The sequence below is a fragment of the Aspergillus multicolor genome, assembly GCF_047715735.1.
Source record: "Aspergillus multicolor strain CBS 133.54 unplaced genomic scaffold BDW74scaffold_11, whole genome shotgun sequence".
Taxonomy (NCBI): domain Eukaryota; kingdom Fungi; phylum Ascomycota; class Eurotiomycetes; order Eurotiales; family Aspergillaceae; genus Aspergillus; species Aspergillus multicolor.
Window position 1 is genome coordinate 657,421 of NW_027395962.1, and position 26,044 is coordinate 683,464.

The 26,044-nt window shown below is 53.5% G+C and overlaps 12 protein-coding genes across 12 annotated transcripts; 5 read left to right on the forward strand and 7 right to left on the reverse strand.

The window, feature by feature from the left end:
- Nucleotides 1-457: 457 nt before the first annotated feature.
- BDW74DRAFT_152821 (uncharacterized protein) lies at nucleotides 458-2,050 on the forward strand. Its single transcript, XM_073724430.1, has 2 exons — nucleotides 458-582; nucleotides 648-2,050. The coding sequence occupies exon 2, from the start codon at nucleotides 995-997 to the stop codon at nucleotides 1,844-1,846; it is 852 nt and encodes a 283-aa protein (XP_073584300.1). The 5' UTR covers nucleotides 458-582; nucleotides 648-994; the 3' UTR covers nucleotides 1,847-2,050.
- An 813-nt stretch (nucleotides 2,051-2,863) lies between these two features.
- BDW74DRAFT_17935 (uncharacterized protein) lies at nucleotides 2,864-4,503 on the forward strand. The gene has a single exon (XM_073729444.1). It carries the CDS (start codon nucleotides 2,992-2,994, stop codon nucleotides 4,096-4,098), a length of 1,107 nt encoding a protein of 368 aa, XP_073584301.1. The 5' UTR covers nucleotides 2,864-2,991; the 3' UTR covers nucleotides 4,099-4,503.
- Nucleotides 4,504-6,872, forward strand: BDW74DRAFT_17936 (MDR family MFS transporter). The gene is made up of 2 exons (XM_073729447.1): nucleotides 4,504-5,174; nucleotides 5,233-6,872. Exons 1-2 carry the CDS (start codon nucleotides 4,908-4,910, stop codon nucleotides 6,781-6,783), a joined length of 1,818 nt encoding a protein of 605 aa, XP_073584302.1. The 5' UTR covers nucleotides 4,504-4,907; the 3' UTR covers nucleotides 6,784-6,872.
- A 171-nt stretch (nucleotides 6,873-7,043) lies between these two features.
- On the reverse strand, nucleotides 7,044-8,291 carry BDW74DRAFT_167762 (tellurite-resistance/dicarboxylate transporter family protein; the record flags this gene model as incomplete). Its single annotated transcript, XM_073726729.1, has 1 exon — nucleotides 7,044-8,291. The coding sequence occupies one exon, from the start codon at nucleotides 8,289-8,291 to the stop codon at nucleotides 7,044-7,046; it is 1,248 nt and encodes a 415-aa protein (XP_073584303.1).
- Nucleotides 8,292-9,762: 1,471 nt separating this feature from the next.
- On the reverse strand, nucleotides 9,763-12,484 carry BDW74DRAFT_185107 (uncharacterized protein). The gene has a single exon (XM_073730967.1). The coding sequence runs from the start codon at nucleotides 12,252-12,254 to the stop codon at nucleotides 10,275-10,277; it is 1,980 nt and encodes a 659-aa protein (XP_073584304.1). The 5' UTR covers nucleotides 12,255-12,484; the 3' UTR covers nucleotides 9,763-10,274.
- Nucleotides 12,485-12,497: 13 nt separating this feature from the next.
- On the forward strand, nucleotides 12,498-15,172 carry BDW74DRAFT_185111 (MDR family MFS transporter). Its single transcript, XM_073730968.1, has 4 exons — nucleotides 12,498-13,252; nucleotides 13,313-14,038; nucleotides 14,088-14,505; nucleotides 14,563-15,172. The coding sequence occupies exons 1-4, from the start codon at nucleotides 13,094-13,096 to the stop codon at nucleotides 14,877-14,879; spliced, it is 1,620 nt and encodes a 539-aa protein (XP_073584305.1). The 5' UTR covers nucleotides 12,498-13,093; the 3' UTR covers nucleotides 14,880-15,172.
- Nucleotides 15,173-15,665: 493 nt separating this feature from the next.
- BDW74DRAFT_177952 (uncharacterized protein) lies at nucleotides 15,666-17,043 on the reverse strand (the record flags this gene model as incomplete). The annotated part of the gene is made up of 3 exons (XM_073729051.1): nucleotides 15,666-15,963; nucleotides 16,063-16,388; nucleotides 16,501-17,043. The coding sequence occupies 3 exons, from the start codon at nucleotides 17,041-17,043 to the stop codon at nucleotides 15,666-15,668; spliced, it is 1,167 nt and encodes a 388-aa protein (XP_073584306.1).
- Nucleotides 17,044-17,097: 54 nt separating this feature from the next.
- Nucleotides 17,098-17,745, reverse strand: BDW74DRAFT_177953 (uncharacterized protein; the record flags this gene model as incomplete). Its single annotated transcript, XM_073729052.1, has 1 exon — nucleotides 17,098-17,745. One exon carries the CDS (start codon nucleotides 17,743-17,745, stop codon nucleotides 17,098-17,100), a length of 648 nt encoding a protein of 215 aa, XP_073584307.1.
- A 399-nt stretch (nucleotides 17,746-18,144) lies between these two features.
- BDW74DRAFT_17997 (uncharacterized protein) lies at nucleotides 18,145-18,559 on the reverse strand. The gene has a single exon (XM_073729596.1). It carries the CDS (start codon nucleotides 18,499-18,501, stop codon nucleotides 18,265-18,267), a length of 237 nt encoding a protein of 78 aa, XP_073584308.1. The 5' UTR covers nucleotides 18,502-18,559; the 3' UTR covers nucleotides 18,145-18,264.
- A 1,258-nt stretch (nucleotides 18,560-19,817) lies between these two features.
- Nucleotides 19,818-20,711, reverse strand: BDW74DRAFT_177955 (uncharacterized protein; the record flags this gene model as incomplete). Its single annotated transcript, XM_073729053.1, has 1 exon — nucleotides 19,818-20,711. One exon carries the CDS (start codon nucleotides 20,709-20,711, stop codon nucleotides 19,818-19,820), a length of 894 nt encoding a protein of 297 aa, XP_073584309.1.
- A 2,035-nt stretch (nucleotides 20,712-22,746) lies between these two features.
- Nucleotides 22,747-24,093, forward strand: BDW74DRAFT_17999 (putative alanine--tRNA ligase). The gene is made up of 2 exons (XM_073729609.1): nucleotides 22,747-22,767; nucleotides 22,817-24,093. Exon 2 carries the CDS (start codon nucleotides 22,823-22,825, stop codon nucleotides 23,633-23,635), a length of 813 nt encoding a protein of 270 aa, XP_073584310.1. The 5' UTR covers nucleotides 22,747-22,767; nucleotides 22,817-22,822; the 3' UTR covers nucleotides 23,636-24,093.
- On the reverse strand, nucleotides 23,958-26,009 carry BDW74DRAFT_167766 (uncharacterized protein; the record flags this gene model as incomplete). The annotated part of the gene is made up of 7 exons (XM_073726730.1): nucleotides 23,958-24,532; nucleotides 24,640-25,143; nucleotides 25,195-25,290; nucleotides 25,357-25,531; nucleotides 25,591-25,642; nucleotides 25,696-25,772; nucleotides 25,827-26,009. The coding sequence occupies 7 exons, from the start codon at nucleotides 26,007-26,009 to the stop codon at nucleotides 23,958-23,960; spliced, it is 1,662 nt and encodes a 553-aa protein (XP_073584311.1).
- Between the last annotated feature and the right edge of the window lie 35 nt (nucleotides 26,010-26,044).

The following is a 26,044-nucleotide window of genomic DNA, read 5'->3' on the forward strand; positions in this document are numbered from 1 at the left end:
ATGTAAGCCTTTCTGAACAAGATGGAAACAACCCCCAGCTTCCATGTCATTGGCCAACGTTTAGTGGGGGCGGCATGCTGGACTGGGAAGTGCGAACGATGGGAGATGAGTTTCGCGATGAGAGACGCTTGCTCTCTAATTATTCAGAGGGGAGTTAATGTGTTTAAGGGGCGTCGAGGGTTCTCCCAGGCTGTAGCAAACGCATCGCCAAGACCGGACATGACCGGACTCCTGGAGGCTGCAGCGCGAGCACATGGGAAACAAGGCTTGTATCACAACAGCCGAGCAGATTTGCATGGTAGCTTCGAGCGCCTAGGGTCATCCTGGCTCGTGCTAAGGCATGTGTCAAATAAAATTCTCCTGCCCCTCACTTCTGCAGGATTGTTCGTGCGGCGCTTCTGTAATTGGTGGGCGATAACATCAGGGACGGCCTGCGGGGATTCCGGGATTGTTCTTGTCAATTGCCACATTGCTCTTTGATATTCTCAATAGCAATAGGCTTAGAAAATAGCATTGGTTTCTAAGGTTCTATTGTTGAGCACGCTTCACCTGTCCGACTCGTGGTCAAAAGCTGGCTCAGTCCTTAGAAAAGCAACTGTCAGCCCGCGAATCCAATCAAAGCACACTTTGCCATCATAATCACTTACCCCTCATCGGAATCCTCGCTTGCATCTCCTACCCCCACAGGGTCTGAATCTGATACCACTGGTGCCTGGCTAGTGTTGCCTACCGTAGTCAGGTGATGCGGCTCGGAGGGGACCTCCAGGCCTCACCCCGGACCTTATCAACACTTTCTGACTTTGGTGACGTCTCTTCCTCAACTTCCCCGCTTCCACTTCCTCACTTTCCAAACTCATTTTCTTCTCTCGACTACTCTTTGACTGGATTCTTCGAGAACCATCTTTCAGGCTCTTGTCACCCTCATTGATCTCCTCAAAACAAACAACACCTTCGAGAACCCTCACTTCAGACTCTCCGCCAAACAAACACAATCATGACCCGGCCAACTGCGCTTCCGGAATCAGCGAAGGGATCGCTCCTCGCAGCGCTGCCAGTCGAGCTGCTGGTTCAGATCTTTCAGAGCGCTCCCTCTTTCAAAGACGCCGTCAATTTGGCATCTTGTTCCACGCAGTTCTCTGCCGTTTGGCGCAAGCATCTAATCCCAATCTGCAACGGGATCACCCCTGCCTGCGTCCCGAACCTCCCCGCCTTGCGCCAATTGTTAGCCGACGTTGGGAAGCTGCCGTTAGACACTCAACCCAGCACCTTTGAACAAGTGCTACTCATCATCGAGGAATCATCGACTCGCCGAGAGGGCCTGCTGCAGTGGTACAAGATCTTCGTTGAGAGTTACGAGCGACGCGATCCACAAACACCGAACGAGCTGTCGCCGGCAGAGGAAAGGCGTTATGTGGACGGAATGTACCAGCTGATCGGGCTGATGACCGTCAACAAGACCACAAGACAGCAGCGCATAAAGGACATGGACTTCAAGAACTTGTTCCTTCTCTCCGACTACACCTGCCTCATCGACCCGTACCTGATTCCCGAGCTGGAGACGACCGTCGACCCGGACTTGTGCGCAGCGGTCGAAAAGAATCCGGTGTCAGTTCGAAACCTGCAGATCGAGCTTCGCCGGCAGCGCAACAAGGTCTTCAATGGACTGTACGATCACAAATACCACCCGAAAGGACACACCCCGTACGAGGAAGGCGGGCGCTATTCGTGGTGGTGCGATTGCCAGCAGGAGACGTTCAAGAGCATGTTGACCGGTCGCGTGTATAGCGAGGAGGGAGGCGCGTCGAAGGTCAGGGATGACATGTGGTATGACAGTGAGGCGGAGTGAACAGTCATCGCTGAGCGTGGTTGTGGGGGAGTGGACAGGGTTCAATCATCGAGCACTAGCGGCATGGAGGGTTGGTTTATCGGCGTTTATCGGATTCAGGGATTTCATCAGATTGCTATCATACTTATCTATCTTTAATGGGGAACTCTAGTTTATCTTGACTCATGAACAGTGGCTTGCAATCAAATATGGAGCTTTTTTGCAGAATTGTCGGTTCGCGTACGTAAGCAACAGCGGCCCACCGGTCGGGTTCCTGACCCAAACTCCCACAACGAGTTGCCAACAACAAATCATCGCCTGTCCAACTCTGCCATCTCACAAGCTTCCCTACAATCGGGTGTGTCATTTCCAGACACTGCCAAACCTCTGAGACGAGGGCTAACTCGTGCGTTGTCACAGATACTCCGACGACTCGAACCCCGCCCGTATCGCAAGCCCAGACGCCATGGCCAAGTTAATTTCCGCCTCGGACGCCGATCCACCCCCTGATCGCAACGCTAGTCAGGAACGAACAACCAAGGGGCGAGCACTGACCCAAAGGGGAAGAAACTCCTGGAGTCGGTGTCCACCGTCGCTGTCAGGGACCAGATGTTCGCGAGTCCAGACCAAATGATTGGCAGACACATGGCCCGACCGCTGATGAGGCCGAAGGGCGCTGGAATGCGCTCACCAAGGCGCGATCCAGGACGCAGGGATGGAATGTGCTCACATAACAATCACGTCAACAGACACGCGATATAAGACCGGTCAGGGGTCCGTCCTGCAAGACTTGGGGTTTTGCGTGGCGTTTCACGGGGTTCTTGTCAGCGCGACTCAAGACGAGCGTCGATTGGTTTCAAAGCTGGTTCATTTAATTAGCACACCGTTTAGCTCGTATCTGGGCGACTAACGATTCGATCTGGGCGCTAGGGACCAAGCCAGCGTTGCGCTGAGCATCTTCTTGTTTTTCCTGCGCTCCCCCAGGGGCCCCCACTCGCTCGTCCTCAGCCTCTTCCCCGTCTCCCTTTTTATTACGCGATCCCTCCCCTCTTGTTTTCGTTTTGTTTCCCATCCCACACCAGTCACTCTTTTTACCCCGCAACCCAGCTGTTTACGCTCCTTTCTTCGGACGTTGATGTGATTTTGCTCCATCGCGTACCGGCACAATGCAGTGGAAGTCACTCGTTTTTACTCTCGCCACTGCCGGGTCGGCTCTGGCCCGTTCTCACGGCTCCCACAAGCATCGACACGGCGCCCGTCATGAGGCTGCCCAGGAGGTCGGCGGGTTCTTCGACTCCGAGCCTGTCTACGTGACCGAGACCGTGTGGGAGTGCTGCACCACCAGCACTCTGTCCTCCATTACCCCTACCGCGCCCGCGACGTTCATCGAGATCCCTGAGGTCCCTAACGAAACCCCGTCGTCCACGGAGATTCCTACCTCTACTGAAACCCCGCTCGTCGAGATCAGCATTAGCATCAGCAACTCCATTCCCACGGAAACCGGAGCGCCGGCTACCTCGACCGAGACCCCTGCGTCTGAGCCAGAGACCACATCCAGCTCCGCCGCTCCCACCTCCACCAAAGCTCCTACTGGCACCTCCGTTGACCACTCCGCCTGGACCAACTTCCCCTCCAACGGCGAGTTCTCCTACAAGGGCTTCGGCGGGCGCACCTCGCAGTCGATCACTGGCAACAAGTTCACCTACTCCGGCAACGTCGGCACACCCTGGGGCAGCAACATCCAGGAAGTCAGCGCCGAGGAGGCCGCACAGTACAAGTACGTCGTGCAGTTCCACGGCTCCAAGACCGACAAGTGGACCGTCGTCGTCTGGAACAAGATTGGCCCGGACATGAAGATGACCGGCTGGTACGGCAACTCCGCCGTCGCCTTCTCCCTCGAACCCGAAGAGATCCGCTACGTCGCCTTTGACGAGAATTCCCAGGGCTCCTGGGGCGCCGCCAAGGGCGACTCCCTCCCCACTGACAAATTCGGCGGCTATTCCTGCACCTGGGGTGAGTTCGACCTCGGCAGCGAGGTAAACGGCGGCTGGTCCGGCTGGGATGTGTCGGCTATCCAGGCCGAAGCCTCTGGCCAGCACATCCAGGGCATGAAAATGTGCGCGCACGACGACACCAACTGCTCGATCATCACGACCGGCGCGAAGAAGGTCCAGGACGCGTACATGGAGAAGGACAAGTGGGCTGATGGCATTGGTGGCAAGGTTGTTCCTGGTCCCGTCCGCATCGTCACTCACCTTGACTACGACGAGTAAACTTTGTACGACCCTTACGAACCGAACCGGTACAGTCGTTGTACATATTTAATCTAGGAGGACGTTCCTATCTAACTTTATAGTTGGGCGTGGCTGTTCAATGTATACTTAATTCTTAATTGCACATTCTCTTTCTCGCTTGGGAGCAGGCTTGTTGATAATTATTTTGATGTCTGCCTGTCTTATTTTGAATTTCAATCAAGCAGCAGAGTTCATTTTCATACGCGTTGTGCCATCTATATTGAGGGCCGGTATTACGTCCTTACACCAAATTGACCTGTGAACCATCGCTAGTCTGGATTTCTGTCTATCTAGCGCCGCTATTTATCTACATCACATTGTTGAATCGCGGGCTTTATTTTTTTCCATTATTTTTTTTGAAGACAATGGGTTTCCCAATAACCTATTTCTTTAACCCTATTAGGGTTGTGATGGTGAATTCATCGCTCCTTAGCACTACCAACGGTTGACACGGCAATCGGCCCAGATGCCACTGCTCACCAAAATATATCTTCGCCGAGCATCGCTTGTCCTGTCCGCAACATCATTACGCGCCCACCAGAATAGCAATGTGATGCAACATCAGTCTTCCTCAACAGTCTACACGAGACAATTATCGCTAGGTAAAATATTCTAGCCCGCCATGTCAAAGGGCGGAATCGTATGTCGTGCTCGTGTCATTGGAAGGGCGCTGCAGCGATAACGATAAGGATAAGGATTCTGGCACCACAATGCGGCATTTAAAAGCGCCTTTTCCCTCGGGGTTGTTGAGATAAAGACGATTTACTGCAAGTGCCTTCAAATGAACCATGGACCAGCAGATGGGCCCTTTCCTTGAGAATGGTGCTGTTAACACCGCCTTTTCCACTGCAGCGCCAGCTCCGTCCAACGATGCGGACGCGATTGTTCAGGTTCAGATTGATCGAGAGCCGCCAAACAAGAAGAATAACAACCCCAATGATGTTCCAATTGCCCCCTTCGAAGTCACGGACCCAGAATCAGAAGTCCCCAGTGCAGAAGAGCCCGGAAGCCCCCGCTCAAGACGCCGCAGAACCGCAATCTTAACAGCCCTCTACGTGCGTCCTCCCCTCTTCCCTCAAAACTACCACATTATCCCAAACTAACAAACCCCAGCTCGTAATGTTCATAACAGCCCTCGATCAAACCATAACCGCCACCTCCATCCCCTCAATCTCGTCCTCCCTACACTCCGCCGCAGGCTACACCTGGATCGGATCCGCGTACCTCCTGTCCAAGGCCGCCAGCGGGCCCATCTGGGTGCGGATCAGCGACATCATCGGACGCAAGCCTACTCTCCTGTGCTCTGTTACGCTTTTCGCGGCTGCTAGTATCCTTGCTGCAACGAGCGAAACAATGCGCACGCTCATTGCGTCCCGCGCTCTCCAAGGCGCAGCCGCCGGTGGCGTAGGCCAGCTCGTTATCGTTACTATAAGCGATGTGTTTAGTATCCGGGACCGCGCGCTGTGGTTCGGATTGCTGGGTGGTGTATGGGCCGTCGCGGGGTCCGCGGGACCGGTGTTGGGTGGTGCGTTGACAGAGAAATTGAGTTGGCGGTGGTGCTTCTGGATAAATTTGCCTATCTGCGGCGCGGCGCTGTTCCTACTCTTCTTCTTTCTTGACGTCCATAACCCCCGCACACCCATTAGGCAGGGGCTATATGCGATTGATTGGGCGGGGACGCTGAGTATCGTTGCGGTGACGCTGCTGCTCCTCCTGGGGATGGAGTTCGGGGGCACGGTGTTTCCCTGGGATAGTGCCGTCGTCATATGTCTGATTGTGCTTGGGGTGGCTATGGTGGGTGTTTTTGTGCTGGCCGAGAAGAAGATTGCAAGATACCCGCTTATCCCGCTGGACCTATTCAGGAATTGGGCTGTGACTGGACCGTTCATACTGGCTTTCGCGCATGGTATGGTCTCGTTCGGGGTGGAGTACTATCTCCCGCTGTACTTCCAGGCTGTGAAATCTGTTAGTCCGCTCAATAGCGGTCTGCTGATTCTTCCTATGATGGTTACTGAAGCCGGGACGGACATGCTATCTGGTGTTCTTCTTCACCGGCTAGGACGGTACAGGGAGATCACATGGGTCGGTGTGAGCCTGATGACGCTCGGAACAGGACTGTATATCACCCTTACACCGGAAAGCCCCGTTGCAAAGATCATGGGCTTCGAGATCCTAGGCGGCGTCGGCACAGCCCTCCTCTTCCAGACGCCCGTAATTGCAGTCCAGAATGCCGTCCGGCAGGCGGATACGGCCTCCGCGTCCGCGACGCTGGGCTTCCTGCAGAACATTGCGACGAGCTTTTCGATTGTTCTTGGGGGTGTGGTGTTTCGGGATGGGATGGAATCCCAGCAGTCTTCCCTCTTTGCTGCGGGTATTGATGAGAGCATCGTGATGAAGCTCTCTGGTGAAAATGCGGCGGCGAATGTGGATGTAGTTAAAGGGTTGAGCAGTGAGGGACAGAGGGAAGTTGTTCGGTCTGTCTTCTCGACCAGTCTAAGGAATATGTTTATCTTCTATACGGTCATTGCGGGGGTTGCGCTGCTTGCGGGGTTCTCGATTCGGCATAAGAAGATGCGTGAGGGGCATGTTGAGACCAGGACAGGCGTGGAGGAGCTGGAGAAGGCGAGGGTGGAGAAGAAGATGCCACCTGCAATTGATGTATAGACTGGTTGATAGATAGTATGGGCGGTTTAGCATCATATTAATGATTTGCTTTGTCTTAGATCCAATAGATACATAGCGTAGGCAGGGTAGTGGTGAAACCATCTAGGTGTGTCAATAAGACTTCCTTCTTGGTATGTAGATAGATAGATAGAAAGAGGAATAAAAGAGCTAGGCAGATTCATTCGAAGTAAAGCGGAATAACTTCTGGACAAGAATCACCACTAGCGACCTCCTCATACCTCTGTATCCGTGCTACACAACTACACTTCCGCCGTATGCCCATGCTCATGCCCATGATGACTCTCCCCCGTCTTCCAACTAACCACATCCCCCTCCATATCAACCCCATCCCTATACACATCATGCTCCTCCTCATCCGGCCCAAAGCCCTCATCCATCCCGGGCCACAACGTGCGCTTGGTAAAGTACGCCCAACCATGCCCACCCGCACAGGCAACCCACAACGCAACCTGGATGATCGTCGCAGCCGACCCAACCCATCTTACAGGCTCCGACTCCAACAGATCCCCAATCTTGATCGTTGCCAGCGCGAAACCTGTATTCGGAAACACCGTCGCCCACCACGTGATATCGAATTTCCAGTCCGCGCGCGCGTCGAATATACTCAGCCACCCGAGGCACCAGAAGAAGAAGGAAAGGATCCAGAGGAATATTGAGGCGAAGAGGGTGAGGATGACGAGGACGTCGGCGGCGTTGATATATCCAGCGGAGGAGATAAAGTGCGCCGGAAACTTGGAGGTCGCGACTTTGGCCATGCCCATCAATGCTACGGCTGTGAAAGCCGGCGGGCCAATGGCGATGAACATCTGGGGGCGCCGACGCATAGGCGGAAGACCCTGGTGATGCAGACCGTGGATATACTCCGCCAATATGAAGAGGGAGATCATGAAGCCGAAGCCCTGGAGTGCAGTGCCGGCGATGAGCATGGGGATTGCGTAGTGGGGTGGTTGTGCGGATGTAAGCAGGGAAGCTGTTGTTCCTGCGAGCATCGCGGGGAACGAAGGGAGTAGCCGAACAAGCCAGAAGGGTTGCCGCGTTGCCATTCGCGTCTTGTACAGATGCCAGTTTAGACACACGGCGAGGCAGATTGCGATCGCGACGTAGATCCAGAAGAGGACGAGCTGTGTTCGGACTAACCAGGCTCCGCAGGCTGGCACGCCGTAGACCTCGATGCCGAAGAGGATTGTTGCGAAGCCGAGTGCGGCCGTGGGGATCAGGTAGGCCTCTTCGGGGTCGTGCAAGGTCGCTGCGAAGGCATGTGGGAAGCATATGAAGCGAGTGATGAGCGAGGTCCAGATTGAGATGTAGGAGGCTATGTCGAGGATGAAGAAGATCTTGCCAATGACTAGCAACCCGGCGAACTTGTGCGGGGTGTTGTAAAGTAGAGTCGCAATGCTCCCCGTGCTCATCGAAATAGAGAACCAGCCCCATGTCACACGGCATATACGGTCCACGAAGGTGAGGTTTGCTTGAACAGGATTCGCCATGTTGAAGACGGTGGTGAGCAAGAACAACAGGAGGGAGCGAATGAATTGGTTCAGGGAAGAGACAGGAGACCCCGGACAGAGTCGTAAAGGAAATTCTCCTGGACCCATGGAACGAAAGGCTAGCTATTTGACTGCAGTATCTCTCGCCCGGCGAGAAGGCCGAGCAGGTGCCGGATTACCCGACCAGCTTGCACTTTGTACAGTACGTGGGCTAGGTCAGGGGAGGGCTTAAGCAAAGTGAGGCGTCACTATCGTCATGCAGGGTGCCCTGTCCATCCTCTAGACGCTGGGTTCCCTGTCTCCGGAACCCCATCAGAGCCCACCAGCTGAAATCACTGCTGCCTAGCTATCACGGTCCATGAGATGCCATGGTGTCATTTGGTGAGGGATTTTCTCGACTCGCCCATTGTCCGATGGATGCATCACATACACGCATAACAATAAGCCTCCAGATCCAGCTGCACTCGGTCTTGCAGGGCTGCTTCGACCACTATCAGAAGACGCCAGGCTAACCTCACGAGAGCCGATACACTTTGATACATGAATGCTAAGCATTGTCCGGCAAAGCTTGGATTCGCCACATGCCGTCGTCGTTATATAGTCGGCATGCCGAGTTGGCCGGACTATGTCTCTCCGGAGAATTCTTTCCGGGGAGTTCATGTCCGCCGGCAACCCAGGCAGCCGCACTGGAACCCCAATAAGCCCACCGGATCCCGTCAAACCAAAGCATGAATTATAGCACCAGAAGCAATGGCCATTTTGTAACTGTCCATGTCGACTTGGGCATCGAGATTGCTTGTATGGGCAAGTGCGGGACACTGAGAAGTGTAATCGCCTATGGATGAAAGACACTAATTGACCGATGCGCGGCGATGGGCACGGCGATGGGTGTGTGGCTATGACTGTAGTAGGACTTGCGGAGCTGCTATTTTGGAGGCTTACAGGTTTCCAAGTCGCCCTAGGCAATATAACATTGAAGGAGATGCCGATGTCGAAGATGGAAATGCAGAGGTAGTATGCGATAAAGGGGGTGAAAATCGCGTTGGAGCATGACCAGGAGAATACACTTCAGCGGCGGTGACCTACAGCGACTCCATACAGGAAGCTATGACATATTCCTCAACTCAGGTGCCACGCTGATTACTGGTCCCCTTGGCGAGGTCAGTAGCAGGATTTCCGGTGACTCTCTCATCCCCCACCCAAATAGCCACTGGCTCCTGCAGGCCATCCACAAAAACCGAGCCCTTGACGGGTTCTGAAAGGTCAGGGTAGGAACCCTTCTTCGCGTCCTCGAAGCATTTGATTAGCACCTGACGCCCCGTTGCGTCAACGTCTTGACGATTTGATCCAGCTGCACCGTAAACTTCGGTCGACCATCCGTGCCAGAAGCCGCTATAACCGCCTTGACCGGCTTGCGATGGAAGAAGAAATAGTGTTTCTCACACTCATCAATAACCTCTCTAGTTTGTGTCTCCGCAGAGCGCCTCGTTGCGTCCGGGACGCTCTTTACTCAGCCCTCGAGCTTATCAGCTGGCAGGTGCCCAAACTCGCTCATGATGGCGCCGAAGGGTGTCACGATTGCTAGGACGTGGCCTTTGGTGGGGTTGCGGGTGCTAATTGCAGCGACGGGAGTATCTAGGTAACGGGGGTTACCGAATGCGACGAACTTGACGGACTTGGGTACGACCTCGACCAATTCGGCCGTTGAAGTCTGCGAACTCGAGAAAGGATATGGTTTGAGTGGGGAGGCCCATGATTGGAGCAGAGACGTATGGGGCAGAGGTTTCAAGTAGACGGAAGTGGTGGATTGCCTGGGAGAGCGAGGATCATGAAGGCCTATCGAGGTTGAGGTGGTGTTTTGATCCAGGGCCGCACCTGCCTGCGCACCTGTGGACCTCACCTGTCCCTTCCTCACGGTATATGGCGAGAGCGCTTGAATCCACATCGCTGAAATGACTGTGTATTCAGAGGAAGGAGCCAGAATCACGTCAGCGCGTCCAGCGGCTGCTCCCCGAGACCACGCGTGAGAGTATCGAAGAACGCAGTATCAAAACCCTGAAACACCCAATCCTCCATTCCAGCCGCCGCATCGGGGAACATCTGATCCGTTGAAAAGAAGTGATCCTCTGGTAGGATCTCGGCCGTATTTCGTTGGGTCGCTACAGCGGTTGGTGCCTGCATAGCCGGGTCCGTTGTAGCACAGTAGTTGAAGTTGTTGATATGTTGTTCCGAAATTGGAGGACTTGACAAGCCTTGGACCCGAATCGACCCTATACCGCCGATTGTGACACCAGCACCTTCACCTGAATGAGAATTGTGTCCCATTTTCGAAATGGGCGTGAAGGTAATACCTCCAGGGGCAATCCTCATCGTACCAAGGTGCGGCACTTGGATGGAGAGCTCGGCACGATCGTCATTCTCCGCGCTACACGAACGGCGTCCCTGCGCTGCGGCCGCCTCGATTGCCAACAAGTCCTTTAGGATGACTGCGCATTTGGCGGCGAGCACGTCTTCGTGTAGTTCTGACATTGACTTCATGCAGTCGAGAGCTTGTTCGACACTCGCTCGATCTCCTAGACGTTCGTGTATGAGTAGGCTGGCGCTATTGACCTCCTTCTGGCCATGACTAACAATATGAATCAACATCAACGTCATCCCCGCGGTAAGGGCCAAAAAGTCTCCCATGCGCGTCCAGGCGGTAATTGGGTTGAAGGTACGAATTGCTATTTGTCGGGCCAGGATCTCGCGGCTGGCAGTCAGGCAGGACAGTCTGGAGTATATAACGTCCGGGGAGTTGCTGGGGCAAAGGATATATGGCAGATGCAACTGGCTCAGGATCATGTAGTAGCACATGTGGTCGGCGGCTCGGCGTGCTTCCCAGAATGCTTCTGCCGAATCCATTTCGAGGCCGGCGAGGGCTAGTGGGCGCCAGAATGAGGACGGGAGCTGTTCGGTCATCCGAATGAGTTCTTGATCAACTTCTTTTGTCAGATCGCGGGTGGACTGTTGAGAGGCATCAAGTTGGTTGCGATGAAGGATCCTGGACGTCAGATGCACCACGAGTGTAGGTATGTTGTCATGTGTGTCTCGTATTTCGAGCTGGGCGTCGCTAGTACTGGTCGGAAGCCCGAGAAGTAGGGAAATAACACGCTCCATCGATACAATGCAAGCCCACATAATAGCAGGGTCCAGATCATTCTTGTCGCTGATGAGTTTGAAACGATACTGGCCCGGATGATGCAACCCCATGAGTTGAGCAGCCATGACAGCACGGCGCATTGTGATCCACGATCGTCGGATATTGCCGCTGTCGATGTGGTAGAAGCTTTCAAGGATTATATTTTCCAAGCCCTCCAGCGTCCCTAGCAGTTCATCATTCGTGGTCACAGTCCTGATTGTCGTCTCGGCCAATCGTTCCATTATTGCTCGATGATGCTCGGTGAGACCGCTGATTATTGCAGTTGGCGCAATGTGTTGCAATGCCGCTGCAAATAGAAGCATTTGCCTTCCTAGCAAGACGGGATGTTTTTCAGGATGAAGCAAGGTCGGTATTGGAATCTGCTCCTTGAGCATTTCCGTTGGGGACGAGGTTTTGAAGTTCGACTGGTAGCAAAGTGTAGAGTATCGTGAAACCTTGCTGAGCAGAATCTCGATGTCTCTCGGGCAAGGGAGCGCCTGCAGCAGGATGCTCGTCGGATTTGCGCGGTAAGCTGGCTCTATGGTGGAAATGGAACGAGCAGACACGGGCGTTGGCGGCAGGCGTGGGCTCTCCAGCCGCTTCTCAAAACCGACATCTCCTTGACTGACGCATTTTGTACCCCGACGGTGGCAGATAATGCAAACATGGTCATTTGATGAAGTAAAGATGCATTTCACTTTCCTGCGCCTGCACTCCCTGCAACTGTGTGTTCCTTTGCGGACCTTCCGCACCTTGGTTACCGTTTCATCCGAGCGACCCTCCATGGCGGGGATTACACTGAGTCATAAGGACAACGGTGCGACGGAAGGGTGCATGACTCAGGCATTCGAGCCTTGATGAACTGAATAATCGATTCGATGATTTGGATGTTTGGCAGCTTCGCGCAGATGATGCAGGCGACGTTTCGATGGGGCGGACGATGGCTGATCCGAGCTGACTAATCACGTGCGCGGACCGGAGTTCGGGATTCGGACGAGCGAGTTTTCGTCCGAGCTCAGCTCTTCCCTCTCCCCTCCTCACCTCATCATCCCTGGAGATATCGCCATTTCGAGGACACTGTATCATCGAGACCTTCTGGCTATTTATCTCTTACCATGTCCTACTCGAAGGAAAAGAATGTCTTCTGTGGAGTTGACGGCGGAGATATTTCTAGAAGGAACTACGCGCTGCACGATGCGCCTCCACTGTTTCTCACATCAAAGGACCATGTCCGCTGGTATAGGGAGCAGTAGTGCTCTATACGCGACTATCGCGCTTCGAGCACTATGCCTGACTAGGCGATTGGACTCAGCACGAGGGCTATACATCTCCCTGATGGCCGTCTGAGGTTAGGTTTGTTTGGCCTGAATATCGACCCGAGCCGTCCTCGGACCAGCTGCTATCTAAGCCAAGCCTCGGACGAATCCCTCTCGCTACATCAACAGCCTCAAGCTGAGGCCCGAGATTACTTGTCAGACTCGGAAATTGTTGGCAATGGGTGTCATGCTTGATCATAGGACTATAACTAGCATGGAATCCAGCACTGGGTCCTGCTGCGAGAAACATTGAAACAACCAGCCACTTCCAACCTCCGCCCAACAATAACCCTCCGCATCTCATCACAATGCCAACCTCAGAATCCAAAGGGAGCACCCAAGAGGAGGCAAGCATCGAGAAGTCCCCGCCACCTGTCTCGTCCAACGATGAGTATCCGCACGGATTTCGTCTGACTGTTATCATCCTGTCGCTCATGCTCGGCATGTTCATGACATCCCTTGACAACGTATGTTCCGCCTACCCCAGCCCAAGCAATCGCCAGGTACTAACTATCACTTATTGCTAGACCATTCTCGGTACTGCCATTCCTAAGATCACCGACGAATTCCAGGACTTGAACAAAGTCTCTTGGTACGGATCAGCATACTTCATGACGCTCGGTGGCTTCCAATCCACATGGGGGAAGCTGTACAAATACTTCCCAATCAAGATATGGTTTCTTATAGCCATGTTGGTCTTTGAGGTTGGAAGCCTTGTTTGCGGAGTCGCTCAGAATCCTACAACGTTGATTGTCGGGCGAGCCATCGCAGGTTTCGGTGCCGCTGGTGTCGCCGTAGGAGTCTTCAGTATGATTGCCTTCTCGGCTCCACCAGAGCGGCGCCCGGTACTGTTAGGCTACGCAGGAGCAACATATGGTATCGCCGCGGTGCTAGGGCCAATCATCGGGGGCGCCTTTACGGACAAGGTGACGTGGCGTTGGTGTTTCTACATCAACTTGCCCATCGGTGGACTGGCCGCTGTGGCTGTGTTCATTTTCTTCACGACCCCTGAGAGTGCTAATCCTGTGCAAGCAACGTTGAAGGAGAAACTGCTGCAAATGGACTTGGTCGGAGCCGGTCTGATGATGGGTCTCATCATTTCATATATCCTGGCGCTGCAATATGGAGGTCAAACTCACTCGTGGAAGAGCAGCGAGGTAATTGGGCTGTTGGTCGGATTTGTCCTCATGTCCCTCGTCTTTGTGGGTTGGGAAATCTACCAGCAGGAGCGCGCGATGATTGTTCCGAGGCTGGTGAGTTGTGCCTCTCTAAGATGGTGCATGATACTTACAACGTAACTAGTTCTTGAAGCGCTACGTCTGGGTTGGTTCCATCTTCATGTTCTTCTTCGCTGGTTCATACTTCATTGCTCTCTACTACATTCCCATTTACTTCCAGAGCGTCTACAACGCCAGCCCCATCGGCTCCGGTGTTCGAATGCTTGCGCTTATTATCCCGCTCACCTTCGCAGTCACCGTACAAGGGCTTGCGCTGTCAAAGATTGGCATCGTGCCCCTGTTCTGGGTCGTTGGCGGCACGCTTGGCACGATCGGGTCCGGCCTGCTCTACACTATGGACGCCGATACTTCAACGGGCAAATGGATCGGGTACCAGATTATCGTCGGCTTCACAATCGGTTGGACATTCCAGGTTGCTCTCCAAAACGGCCAGGTGCATGCCCCGCCGGAGGACATGTCCCAGGTTACAGCGATCATCAACTGTAAGTTCTTTTCCCTGCGGGTTTCGCGCACTCAGAGTCTCACATTCATTTTCGCAGTCTTCGTCACAGTCGGCGGAGCGTTCTTCCTCTCAGCTGCTCAATCAGCATTCAACAACCAGCTGCTGAAGGAACTGGCCGCTACCCTACCTGAGATTGACCCCGCGACCGCCCTTGGAACTGGGGCGACCCAGATTCGAGACGCCTTTTCTCCAGACCAAGTACCCCTTGTCATTGATGCGTATATGGTTGGACTCAAGGCTACCTTTGCAATCATGATTGGCGCCTTCGGTATTGCTACGCTTCTTGGGTTCTTGGGCAGTTGGAAGAGACTGCATGGCGAATCGTTGGCGAAGGCTCCCGGAGGCGCTGCTTGAAGGTATTCATAGGCCTCTCTATAAGTTGGTGCGTGGCTCGGTGGATTCGGCCCCGATTCTTTGGCTAAATCTGGAGCTTCCAGGGTTGAATGCCTGCGTTCGGTCCGGTCCTATACCCAGAAAGAAGCGTAAGCTCGTCCTCCATTTGGTGTAGAGAATCAAAGTCAAATTTAAATTGCATATGTTCCTACAGGCGGGTGAGATAAGGATCCTCGCACCCAATTGCCCGATTACTTCTGAGGAGGAAAATAGTACATATTCACGGTGTGATGTGGAGTAGTAAAGGCTGCAATTTTGAACTAATGGGATTGTTTAACCGATTTAATTTGTCTGTATCTGTCATGCAGTGCGTCTATCTTACAAGATCATTCTTGCAACGGCTTATCATTTTTTCTTTTGTTTCATTAGGTTCTTCATTCTATACACCATACTTGGGTGGTCATGGGTCCTCCGCCCAAACGCGCAAAAGAGTACCTCACTCTGCTCTGACCCGTCGAAAAGAGGTAATCCCGGCAACGGGCCGAGATCGGGCTCTTTGGGGTATCGAGACACGTCATCCATGGAAGCGTATGCTAAGTACGGAGGGCGCGTGAAATTTGTCCTCATTTCGTCGTCAGGCCAAAGCTCGTCCAACTTGGGGTGGAGTTTATCGCCTTGGTCAAAGTGTCGTTTCTGAACACTGGCAGTACATAGTTTCTTGCCGTAGATGACCCCGCCATCGCACTTGGTTACAGCGATGATGATGCCAGATTGCTTGAGATCCGTCCCAGGCATGGGTTGCGGATGCTACACATCAAAGAACGCGATGTGCTCCGTGCTGTGCATTTCTTTTGGGCAGATGATGTCGTTTCCAGGTCTATTCAGCTTCTGCGGTTGTAACCGTACCGTGAAGCACCTGTTGTTCGTGTCCTTGGTAATGAAGAGCTCGGCCAGGCGCGTGTGACCGACATCAAATACTATACCAGGACATTTGAGTTGCAGGGTTTTCTGCGTGATCTCCGCCAGCGCCACAGAGTCCGCTATGGAGAGCCAGATGCCGTGACCCGGAACTGCACCATCAATGCCCGACTCTGGTTCGATGTTGCTACCAGATAAGAGCAGGGTTTTTGGAGCCCAGCTCATGGAGGCCGTGGATTCTCCCCCGTGGGTCAAGATCCGGCTTGGGACATGGGGTATCATTTACCAAAGTTCTTCCATTCGTTTGTCTGCTGGCGAACCGAGGATTCTATTGACGTCTCGCTCTAGTAGAGCGGCGATACACAGGCCCTCGTCCGCTGCTTCGCTTGTTGTGCGAAATCTCAAGGTATTGATTACTGTTCCTATCCTTCGCTCAAAGCTGGAGCCCGCGTCGCAGCAGCCGCGGAGACTCTGGTATCTTGCTTTGATGGATGGACCTAGTGTAGCATCGATCATAACGGGCTTGCGCTGTATGTATGCTCGGTACATCTCGTCGATGTCGTGGGCCCTTGCGCGGAACTGGAAGAACAGGCTTTTGGCGAGCGCGCCTTCCTGGTATGTCCACAGTCGCCGGTTCCATGGTGAGAACAAAATCCGCATCAGCAGTTCATGCTCCGGCAATCCTGCACTGTTGCATGTGCGGAGCCGGGAGTCCAGGACGGACCTTGGCGGCCTCTTCGTATACATTGCGCAATTTATTCAGGGCTTTGCGCTGGGCGTCGGGCTCTACCCCGTCCGGCGGGACGCATAGTGTGTCTAGCCAGAAGTGCCTTGTCTCGAGTGACCTGCGATCTCGTGGAAGGGCCCTGGTCAGCTTGCAGAGAAGCTGGAACTGACATGATAGAATGGAGTTGCGTCTGGGGTTTCCGAGGCTATCGGACCACACATGGGAGATTGCAACGTATGGAGTGCGCTTCGTCGCAGGTTCAAGAGTCAGTCTGCTGGCAGTTTGTCTCGGTGCACCTGCGGTTAGTTCCATACGAATGAGAGGGGTCTCGCCTCGACGCAGGATGTCTGAAAGGGTCCCCAACTCTGCCACCACTTCCTGACATCCGGTACAACCCGAAGCATGTTTGTTGTTATAGGTTTCCTCTGACAATGCCCGATGTTGGCAGTGCGTCTGTGTGCAAGCAAGCGGACCCTCAGTATGGTGAGTAAGGTTTGCATCGGGCCGCTCAAGCGCCAGCATGAACACGCGACCAGCCATAGTGAGATCGTGCATCAACGGCATAGTTTCCGATGGACACCACCCGGCATTGCGTCACAGCTCTGTAGCCACGGTACTGGACACGCAGGGGAACAAGGGAAATAGTCTATTGGAGGTCCAGTTATGCAGCAAGTGAAGGTCCAGGTCTGGCAGATGTGCCATGGACAACGTCACTACTGGATCCTGAGGATCCGTAGGCTCCTCATAATATACGAATTGCAGGAAAGTCTCAATTTTGTTCAGGTCGTACTCCTTGGGGTCTGTGCTTTTCCGTTTCCATGACCCATTGAAGCTACCCAGCACCTTCACACATACGAAATTTGGCCCTCCAGCGCCCCAGAGTTCCTTGGAGAACATCAGTGCGTCCTTCCTGCCACACAGATGGGAATAAAGCTTTCTAGTTGACAGCAGCTTCGCTCCGGGGTTGTTAGGATCTTCAATCATAAAATTCGACATATTCGCGGAACCAAGGAGGGCATGCAAGAGGCCAAAGTATAACCATCGTTGCAGGAATGCTTTGAACTTCTTGGACGGGTGCTCAAAATCAGCTTGCCACTGCCTCACTGCCCGTTTGGCCCAGCCTTGACGATCAGGGTACGTTGCAAAATCGCCCCCGTCGTATGGTTCGTCTCCGAGGATAGGGACATGGAGCGAGATTAAGGATGGTAGTCGCGGCTTTCTGGGTAGGAGAAGATGATCCATCTTGCGATTTCTCTCGTGGATCCTGGTATGTATGCCCGATTGCTTCGGAAACGCCACACGACCGCCCTCTGTCAAGCAAAAGACCAGCTCACCAGCTCTCGTCTCCTCTGATCAGAATGCCACTCCTCTCATCAGTCGCTCACTGGAGCCCCTTCAAACTCGATGTACTAGGCATTGTCACCATGTTGGACGCCGAAAGCGTTCGCGATGCCGTTGGCCGCCTGGTCTTTTGCCCTCTCGCGGAATATCTACTGATCGTGGCGCCGCAAGTCATAGCCGACAACTCCATGATGAATCCCATTTCTGGATTCCGCCTTTACAACATCGGCGATGGAATCTTTGCAACGGATCTTGCAGCTTGGTTCGCAAGGTGATTGCTCGCTCAAGAGCTAACGTGGAGCACGACTGCGTTTGATCTTAGCATTGCCGATCCCGCGCCCCAAGCATCAAATCAACCCGATCGGCTTGTTGAATACCTTATGGAATACCCAAGACACCGCTTGCCGCTAGTGCCCTCGTTTACGTGATCCTCGCTATTTTAGCAGTCTTACTGGGAGACGCGTACGGCCTCGCGTTTTCTCTAGCTCTCACCGTCACCGTTGTCACACGGGTCGCGATAGCATCCTCCATTAGAGCAGCGATCAATACACAGACCCTGGCAGCGCAGCAAGACGATAATAGTAATCTAGACACCGCGAGGCTCTTCATCATCCTCCCCAACGGCCACGCCGTAACAATCAATACAATTCGCGGCATAACAACCAAGTGTCTGCTCCTGAGCCAAAGCCAGAAGACGAGCAGCAGCACCTAGCACTCCGCACAATCACCTGGCTTGCGTTCTGCATCCTCGTCGTCACCCTCGGCATGGCGTGCCTAGTCATGCAGCTCGTCATCGTAACGACCATGCTCCTCGCCACAATTCTCGTGGTGGACCACGTTGGTTGCGACGAGATGCATATGGCCGATGTTTCAGCTTCTCGCGGATTGACCGCAACGAGCTCCGAGGTGATGGTAGGAAATGGGCGAATACCGGGCTAGATTTGAGCGAGGATGAGGAAGCCTCTATGTTTCTCTGGGGGCTGTTTCCGGTCCTATCGAACAGGGTCTGGAGGGAGAGGTATAGACAGGAGGAGGAGAGGGTTTGGGGAGAGCGGCGCACGAATGAGCACTTGGAACGAACTACGGTGTCGCCTTATTTTAGGGCGCATCGCCGCGGCGCAGGAGCGGCGACGGGTATCCGGAGCGCTGGGTTGGCGGGATTGAGTGAGGGTTCGGGGTAGAGCCGTGGTCAATTTAACGTAACGGCATTGAATCCGGGTGTTGAAGAGAGTAACTAAATCTGTCAACCAATTTCAGGTGATGTTTTTGTTCAGGTGAAGACAATACAGTGATGCCCTCGCATTCCTTGTTCAGCGTAAGAACGAACTGTACTCCGCTGGACAGGCCCCTGGGCTCTTGTAACTTCTCATTCATCTCAGCAGGATAACGAAGTCTTAGCTGAAATCCCGCTGAATGACCGCTGGGCCACCTGGCGGAGGAGTGCTCCGTGGATCCAGCCATTACGGTAAGGTTCGGCATGCCGAGGGGCGGAGGGACGGGAGGTTAGCCGGCCCGCATTTTCCATTAACCTCATCCAGAGGGGGCACTACGATCCTCTGAACAAAGGATAGCGCGAGGCGAGAGCCAAGTGCATTGAGTTACATTCTGCTAGCAGGATTTTAGGGCGGTGGTGGGTTGTTCCGACTGGTAGACTATAGGGAACTGTCGGAGTCATTCATTACACACTTGTAGATTCAAATCAAGTGTTAGGATAATTGTGCTCTCTAGATGATTGAGGATATAAAGTTGTTCTGTGTATATTGCATTCCGCTTGCAGTATAGACGCTCGTTACAAAACAATCAAAACATAGAGGAAAAGAAGAAGGACCCAGACACAAGACGACCATCCCGTGGCTATCCGTTGTATACTATCGTAGTACCAAATCAACAAATCATCAAGTAGTCCTGGCTCACCAGGTAAGTTACTACAACCAAATGGGTTAGTCCACAGCTGCATGCTGCCCGGACGCTGTTTAGTCAAGGGCAGCGGCCTTGTCGAGAGTGGCCGCGTTCTCGTTGGCATCAAGGGCGGCAGCGCCGGTGCCGCGCTTAGAACGGTCGAGGTTGAACCTGGGAAGCGTGGGAGCAACGCTCTCCTTGTCAAGAGCAGCCGCATTCTCGTTGGCATCAAGGGTAGTGGCGCGCTTGGTAGCGGCAGCCTTGTCCAGTGTAGCAGCATCCTCCTCTGCATCGAGCGCAGCAGCAGCCGTAGCACGCTTAGTAGCAACATTCCTGTCGAGGGCAGCCGCATCCTCTTTAGCATCAAGGGCAGTGGCACGCTTGACGCGGTCAAGGTAGTCGAGTGTAGCAGCCTCGTCGAGAGTGGTAGCCCGCTTTACGACACGGTCAAGCTCATCAAGCGCAGCGGCGCGGTCAAGCGGTGCACGCTTGTCTAGCGTTGCGGCGTCCTCTTTGGCATCAAGGGCGGTTGCCTTGTTGAGTGCGGTGGCACGCTTCACGCTGTCCAGGGCGACGCGGTCGAGATCGTCTAGGGCAGTCGCCTGGTCCAGAGGTTCCCGCTTGTCAAGCGTTGTTGCGTCTTCGTTGGCGTCAAGGGCAGCTGCCTTGTCCAGTGGAACGCGTCTGTCGAGAGTGGCTGCGTTCTCGTTGGAGTCGAGGTTCTTAGCACGTCTGTCAAGGGTAGCTGCCTTGTCCAAGGTGGCTGCATCCTCGTTCGCGTCCAGAGTTGTAGCCCGTCTGTCCAGAGCGGCGGCATCGGTCTTTGTGTCTAGGGCAGTGGCCCGGTCCAGCGGCATACGTCTGTCAAGAGTGGCTGCTCGGTCAAGAGCGACGGCGGGGTCGCCGGCAGGTGCTGCGGTCGCGGTGGCGGCGAGGAGGGAGGTGAGGAAGAGGGTTGAGTACTTCATAATGTCTCTTTCGTTGTTTCTCTGCCGATATGGAGAAAAATGAATGATAAGATCCTTCGGGAGGTTGGGATATGGGTTGAAGTTGTTTGTGGTTGAGTGTTGCTTGAATGATTGGCAACCTGGGGTGCGAGAGGGCGAGTTATATGCCCTTGAAGCGATTCATCACGGGGTTGGTGCGCTCACGCCCTTATCCCTGACCTCCTGATGTCCAGACCAGTGTTGACGCTCATTGCGTAATGTGTGATATCCTAGATCGGAAGGCCAGACGTCAGTCTAGAGGTAGATCTCAGCTCTTTGCCTACTCAGGTATGTCGAGGATCACGGCATGTGGGCTTCGCGATCTGCAAACTATGGAGTGGCACGCAATGAGACTATGCTATTATTTGTCCGAGGGTGTGCATGAAGCATTGATCTGCATTCCTGGATCTTGGGTTCCCGTCATGGTGAATTCATGATCGATGCTTAGACCCATACCCCAAGAATTGGACAGCCAAGTGACGCAAGACCACTTGTCGAATGCAGCGTGTTTGCAGGTCTCAAATGGCCAGCTTGAATGATTGATTACCCGAGAGTAGTGCTTTACAAAACATACGTAATTATCTGCCCAGGTTCTTGCCCTATCTCCAGGCCAGTGGCATCTGGCACCAAAGGGATTGAGCATGACGGAGTAGCCGGGATCGACAGATCTACGCAGATCGTCGGTCCAGGTCTGAGCACGACACAAGTAACAGAACCTTGGAGGCAATAATGTGATATCACCAATACTCCGTAAGTTGTCTCATTGATGCTAGGAGTCGTGTGGCGAGCTTCCTACCCAAGGTATTGCGTTGTTGGACATGACATGAGAAGAGCACATTAGGAACAGCACAATGAGCATCCAAAGTTGTTTGCCGGCATCTTCGTCGTCATGGCCTACGCAGATTCCGTCATCGTCAATTATATATGGCGTAGAATGCCTTCCAACGCTATCCCCAATCATCTCTGTAAAGATTGGATACAATCGAAAGACATGTGCGACATGGGGCTCTCATACGTACTTGCTGCAATCGCATCGTCATTATCAGAGGCGTGCCCATGACACGTATCATGTCGTAAGCGAGGAAATATATACGGGGGGACATACCTTGATTCTGCGGTTGGGATAGCCCTAGAGTATAAGCCTCTCCAGCTCCGTCGATTTTACGCACCCCTCCCCGGTCAGCATGGCGGCCGAGTTAGGGGATTGTCGAACTCTAGCCTGCATTGTATCATAGAGCACTGTAGGAGGGTTCCCTTCATTCTACTAATCTGGGTGTTGACCCGTCAGTATCTTCATGTGACATGGTAACAGGGAGATGATCAAGATATCCAAATAGATACAATATACAATCAAGGGGAGTCCGAGTCCCAATCACTTATAAGTTATCGTAGCCATTATAAAGAAAGAACACAAAAGTCACACAATATCAAATACATCTCGTCGGCGAACTCAACAATTCCCTTGCCTAGCGCTTCAAGCAACATGCAGCAACCTTAATTCCTCGAAGCTTGTAAGTTTGTATTAAAGAAGTTGAAGAAGACCATGTTGCAGATAATATATGGAGTTGTAGATATCTATACCGATTTACGTGGAATGCTTTACCTATGGTACCTGTAGGTATATAAACTGAACCCTTATTTTAGTGTCCCCGCGTACAACAGTCCATCATCCACAATCTTGTCTAGAGAAGTTTTCGTTACCTTGGCGAAAGTTGTACTCAGAAACTCCCTTCCACAGACGCAAGTATCCTGATCTGAATTGGACCTCAATAAACAAGTCTATTTGCCCGCCGTTGGGCTAGAAAGAACGGCCTGTTTGAATAACGAAACACCATGACAGCCGCTCATGCTGGCTGCTAATAGTACAGGCGGCACGTCTATCCGCATTCCCTTCTCCGAGAGTGGAGTGCCCCAGAGGCTTATCCTTAGCCCCAAGCTCGGACCAGCTGGCTAAGCAGACATTTATAGACGCACCAATCCCCGCCGGGTTAGAGATTGCATTCAATCATCACCTCAACGCTTAGTAACCAGACATAAAGTACGCGTTCCCGTCCACCAGATGATGCAGACACCTAACCGAGCAACAGATCATTATGGCGGAGTCCACGAAACTCGTCTACCATTACGATATGGAACGGACGAGTTATACGTCCAGTATTATCTCGGTCATTCCAGTCTCGGAGCTTCCAGCGCCAGACCAAGGACTTGTCCCGGCCAACTCGGACATCGAACATGCGGTCGTCACGGATAGCACCATATTTTATGTCCAAGGTGGCGGCCAGCCTTCCGATATCGGAGTCATAACATCTCCTGTCCAGTCGCCGTCAATGTTCGAGGTAAAATCAGTGCGCCATCCGGCCAGTGGAAGTCAGGTCCTGCATTTGGGCCGTTTTGCTCCGACCGGAACGCCTGGGTTTAATCCAGGACAAGGGGTTGAACAAGCCATCGACGCCAGAACACGAACTTTGCACTCTCGTCTGCATACCGCTGGACATGTTATGAGTCTCGCGATCCACGCACTCATTCGCGAGGGCGTGCTTCCTCCACTCAAAGAGTCCAAGGCATCGCACTACCCAGATGCTGCATGGGTTATGTTCGAAGGACTCATCGAGGGCAAGCATAAGAATGCGATCCAGGCAAAGACGGACGAGTTCGTGCGGTCAGCGAGTCCAGTGAGGATCCATTGGTGGTCGATGGAGGACTTGAGGGAGAAGTGCGCTGGAGTTACCGATGACTTCAAGCTTCCAGAAGGAGAGGAGTTCGGGAGAGTCGTTGAGATGGAGGGTTTGGGTAGTTATCCTTGTGGTGGAACGCATGTTAAGGACTGCAGTTTGGTGGGCAGCATTGTGGTCAAGAAGATCTCTCGCTCGAAGGGGGTGAGCAGGGTGTCATATACAGTTGAATAGCCGGGCTCAAGCTACCATAGTAGGTACGAAACCTACCGTACCTAGGTACCAGGCTCACTGTGGCAACTGTTCCTGAAGGCCCGGGGTCCCGTTTGTCTATTATTCCAACTGAGAATGGAAGGTGCGATTGAGATTACCGCCTCTTTTGCTCTCTCTGAAATCGGAAGTGATGGATGGCGTCAGGATACTCTAAGGTTCGTCAGGCACCCTCTATAGCATGTACAACATCTGGTCAGGTTGCGCGATGAAGGTATGGGAGTATTGTTGCAGGATTGTCTAATTGTGACCGCCAACTGCGAACTTATCTCTCACATACCTACGCTTAATCCGTATTACTGTTCCCCTGTCCCATCTGTGCACCCTCTTCGGCCTTACCCTTCTTACCATTAACATTCACCCACCCCATCCCGCACGCAAAAACCAACGACCCCGCCGCTGCCGCCGTAGCAACATACATAACATTCATAATCGCGCCGTTATAAGCCCTCAGAACCCCGTCCAGCACACCGGAATCCCTTCCAACAACATCTCGAACTCCACTCGCCCCCGCCGCTTCAACAACAACCGCATCAACACCAGGGGCGTACTGCCCCAACCCATTGTTTAACCCCGTGCTAAACACAACCTGGCACAGCGACAAGAACACCGCACCTCCCAGGTTCTGGCTCAGCACGACGAGGCCCGTCGCGATTGAGTGCGTGCCCGCCGGTGCATCGTGCGTCACGGCGTGCAGTGGCATCTGGATGCTGAGGCCCCGACCTATGCCCTGCAGGACTTGGAAGGAGACCCAGCGCGCGGTGGACGTTGTCGGGGTTAGGGTCGTGAGCAGCGCGGTGCCGGTTGTTGTTAGGGATGCGCCGAGTAGGGAGAACGGGAGGTAGTAGCCAAGCCGTCCCACTACCAACGACATTATTAGTTAGCGCAAGGGGAGATGGATTAGTATCAGCGAGGAAGAAAATGAGGGAAGGGAGAAGGGAGAAGGGGGAAGCGAAAAAAAAACACACCCAACACCCCGGCAGCCATCGCAAAGACAATATTCGGCGCTATACTCGGTAACAGCGACACCCCGCTCCCCGTTGGCGATGACCCCCTGACAGCCTGGAAGTACATGGGCAGGTAGTAGGTACAGCAGATAATTGCGCCCATGGTCAGGCCATAGCTGAGACAGCTGGACCAGATGATTCGGCGCCTTGCAAGGGCGAACGGGATCATTGCGCTCTCGCCCATGCGGTATTCCCAGACAAGGAAGAGGAGAAATGTTGCCGCGGATCCCGCGAATAGGCCAATGATTATGGCACTGGCCCAGGCGTAGCTGGTGCCACCCCAGTTTAGGGCGAAGAGGAGCTGGACAATTGCACCGGCGAAGAGGATGAACCCGATTGGGTCGAGGGTTAGAAGGGTGTTGCGGAGGGGCTGCGCTTTTATGGAGTGGGCGCGGTGGTTTGGGACGCGGATGAGGAAGAGCGCTGGGTAGATTATCGCGGCACATGGGAGGTTGATGTAGAAGCCTGGCTAGGGTTACAGTCTCTCTCCAAAGAATTGGGTTAGGGTCAACGTACACCATCGCCAGGAAGCATGCTGCGTTAGGGCGCCTCCGATCAGGGGTCCGGACAGTAGACCCAGTTGACTGAGTCCCATGAGGACCCCGGTCACTTCTGCAGTGTCCCCAGTTAGAACCCTCGCTTTGCTATTAGATGCTCATAGGATCAGCGATGACTTACGGGGTAGTCGCTCTGCAGGAACACTGGCATGCAGGATTGTGAAAGCACCATTGAGCAGGCCGGACGAGCCAATACCGGCCAAAGCGCGACCGACAATGAGCATGTTCGAGGACTGCGCTGCGCCGCAGATGGCAGAGCCTAGTTCGAAAACGGTGAAGAAGGCGAGGAATGTCCACTGCTACAGTGTCAGCCCTCGAGACCTGACCTCTCCGAATATGCAGGAGGAAGACGCACCCTGCTGTTGAAGTATGTGTACAGTTTCCCACTGAGAGGTTGAACGGCGCAGCTGGTATGGTCAGCCCAATTCGAATGGTCGTATGAACAGAATGGGCAACTCACTTGGTCACTAGATACGCTGTCCCGTACCAACCAACATCATTCAATGAGTGGAAGGTGGTAGTGATACGAGGAATGGCCTGCAATCATGGAACCACTCAGATTAGTTCACCTAGGAAAGATGCTGCTCATACCGTAGAGACAATGGAAGTGTCTAAAAGCATCAGATACACAGCAAGGACTAGAGATGACAGCGTCACGACCAACGGTAGCCCTGTGGTGTATCCAGGCTCATTTCTTGGTGCTTTGTCATGATCGATGAGCTTTTCGCCCCCATTCTGGGAGTCACGGCTATTCTTTAGAGGGGACTGCTGCATGTTAGGCAATGCGAGCTGGTGGTGAGGTGATGGTG

What these genes read in the sequence shown, in the direction of transcription:
- BDW74DRAFT_152821 (XM_073724430.1), top strand. Translation starts at nt 995, where the DNA reads ATGACCCGGCCAACTGCGCTTCCGGAATCAGCGAAGGGATCGCTCCTC.
- BDW74DRAFT_17935 (XM_073729444.1), top strand. Translation starts at nt 2,992, where the DNA reads ATGCAGTGGAAGTCACTCGTTTTTACTCTCGCCACTGCCGGGTCGGCT.
- BDW74DRAFT_17936 (XM_073729447.1), top strand. Translation starts at nt 4,908, where the DNA reads ATGGACCAGCAGATGGGCCCTTTCCTTGAGAATGGTGCTGTTAACACC. An exon ending in CAATCTTAACAGCCCTCTAC is followed by an intron (nt 5,175 to 5,232) that starts GTGCGTCCTCCC and finishes AACAAACCCCAG; the next exon opens with CTCGTAATGTTCATAACAGC.
- BDW74DRAFT_185107 (XM_073730967.1), bottom strand. Translation starts at nt 12,254, where the DNA reads ATGGAGGGTCGCTCGGATGAAACGGTAACCAAGGTGCGGAAGGTCCGC.
- BDW74DRAFT_185111 (XM_073730968.1), top strand. Translation starts at nt 13,094, where the DNA reads ATGCCAACCTCAGAATCCAAAGGGAGCACCCAAGAGGAGGCAAGCATC. An exon ending in CGATGATTGTTCCGAGGCTG is followed by an intron (nt 14,039 to 14,087) that starts GTGAGTTGTGCC and finishes CAACGTAACTAG; the next exon opens with TTCTTGAAGCGCTACGTCTG. An exon ending in GGTTACAGCGATCATCAACT is followed by an intron (nt 14,506 to 14,562) that starts GTAAGTTCTTTT and finishes TCATTTTCGCAG; the next exon opens with TCTTCGTCACAGTCGGCGGA.
- BDW74DRAFT_17997 (XM_073729596.1), bottom strand. Translation starts at nt 18,501, where the DNA reads ATGCCGCGAATTGTATTGATTGTTACGGCGTGGCCGTTGGGGAGGATG.
- BDW74DRAFT_17999 (XM_073729609.1), top strand. Translation starts at nt 22,823, where the DNA reads ATGGCGGAGTCCACGAAACTCGTCTACCATTACGATATGGAACGGACG.